This window comes from Pyrgilauda ruficollis, unplaced genomic scaffold (assembly GCF_017590135.1).
Source record: "Pyrgilauda ruficollis isolate IOZ18807 unplaced genomic scaffold, ASM1759013v1 scaffold1323, whole genome shotgun sequence".
NCBI classification, from domain to species: Eukaryota; Metazoa; Chordata; class Aves; order Passeriformes; family Passeridae; genus Pyrgilauda; species Pyrgilauda ruficollis.
The window spans coordinates 735-2627 of NW_024511689.1; the positions used below are offsets into that span (position 1 = coordinate 735).

Genomic DNA, 1893 nt, shown 5'->3' on the forward strand with positions numbered 1-1893 from the left:
CTGTGTAGGAGATGGTGGTGGTGTCCCAGAGGGAATTGTGCATGGCTTTGGGGACAGTGGTGAAGATGGAGCCCAGGTCAGTGAGGGCCAGGTTGAGCAGGAAGAAGAACATGGGTGTGTGCAGGTGCTGGCCGCAGGCTACGGCGCTGATGATGAGGCCGTTGCCCAGGAGGGCAGCCAGGGAGATGCCCAGCAAGAGGCAGAAGTGCAGGAGCTGCAGCTGCCGCGTGTCTGCCAGTGCCAGCAGGAGGAAGTGCCTGATGGAGCTGCTGTTGGACATTTGCTGGGGCTGCACATGAGGACCTGTTCATGGAGAAAGGACAGTGACAAGTCAGGAGAGGCTGCTTGGAGCCAAACATGGGCCATTCCCTGCAGACTGTCCCACTGGGACTCACCCACCCTTGTTCCTGCTCTGGGAAAACCTTCACCCATGTCCCTGCCTGAGCTCCAGTTGTGCTGGCTGAGTGTGCCAGGAGCAGCCAGGGCTGTGCGTGGGGACACCCAGGAGGGCAGCTCAGAGCCTGGAAGGGCACAGCAAGGAGATCCACAGCTGTGCCCATGATGGGATCTCAGGGAGGGGGCTCAGCTCATTCCCCTTTCCCATGGAATGCTTTGCCCACAGCCCCACAGGTCCCAGGGAAGCTTGGACACCCCATTGCCATGGACAGCCCTGCCTGGCAGGAATGCCAAGGGCAGTGCCTGACTCAGCTGCTGCAAATGCCAGAGCCTCCCTGAGAGCAGCAGAGAACAGTGACAATATCAGGGCAGGGCAGAAACAAGAGAAGATGTTGTGGTGCTGTGCCTGAGAGGGCAGGGCAGAGACAGCCGGGCACTCAGGACAGTGTTCCCGTGCCCAGCTGTGCCCGGCACCTCCCACACATCAACAGTGCCCTCCTGCCCCAGCACTGCTCTGTTCAGCCCCCTCTCCTTGCCTGAGCATCTCCCTGGGCCTGGCCATTCCCTGCTGAGAGGAGCCTTGTCCCTGCCAGCGCTCACAGAGCCCATCCCAGCCTGTGTGCCCTGGCCCCGGCCCCACAGAAACCTGCCTGTGTGCAGGGCCCTGGCTGGGGCAGGCTCTGTGTGCAGGTGGGCAAGGGCAGCTCAGGAGAGCCCTGCTGGGCCCTGCAGAGGTGATGCTGCTGCTGTCCAGGGCTGAGGAGTGCCTGAGGGCCCTTTGGGAGGCTCCCAGCAGAGACTGACCACCCAAAGTTACAGTTCTGGGGTCTCTGTAAATGTTCAAACATTCCTTTGGTGATCCTGTGTGTCCCTTTCAACTCAGAATGTTCTGTGATTCTGGGATTACCATTCCTGCTCTGCCTCTCTCATACCCCTGTTGTCTATAATCAAAAGAGAAAAAAACCCTTTGCAGCAGTGTTAGAACAGTAAAGTAAAAATCAGACCTTTATTGGAAGCATCCAATTGTCCCAGTGGGGATGGGGTACACCCAGCCCCTGATTTCAACAATTTATTAAGGTTGATTAATTAGGATATTTGACAGGAACATCCAATAGGAGTTTCAGTTAGCCCAGGTGCACACCCCTGGGCCACCCACTGGAGTAGGTCCAGAGGCTTCTTTGCCCCACTTTTCCTTATGACTGCTCATATTCTGGTCACAAAAGAAACGGTCCTTTTTGCAGGTCCTCTTCCTGATAATAAACTGTACAGTACTTCAAGGCTGTATTTAGACAGTCAGCTTATTGTTCTAAAATCTAATAGAAAGGTTAGGGAATGTACTAGAGTTAATTAGGGTTTGTAGTTATAGAAGTATATAATAGTAGTTTAATAGTGTTTATTAGCATTTTAATAGAGTTAAGTAAGGATTCTATTTTTATAATTATATTATAGTAATTTACTGAGCTACGAATATATGAAAATTGTATAAAAAGCTAAAAT

General features: G+C 53.1%; 1 protein-coding gene across 1 annotated transcript in view; it reads right to left on the reverse strand.

Moving 5' to 3' along the window:
* LOC121349109 (olfactory receptor 14C36-like) overlaps positions 1-280 on the reverse strand; it is a 798-nt gene extending 518 nt beyond the window's left edge. The window contains exon 1 of the mRNA XM_041459210.1: positions 1-280. This exon is cut by the window's left edge and continues 518 nt beyond it. Coding sequence (XP_041315144.1) covers positions 1-280 — 280 coding nt within the window.
* Positions 281-1893: the final 1613 nt, after the last annotated feature.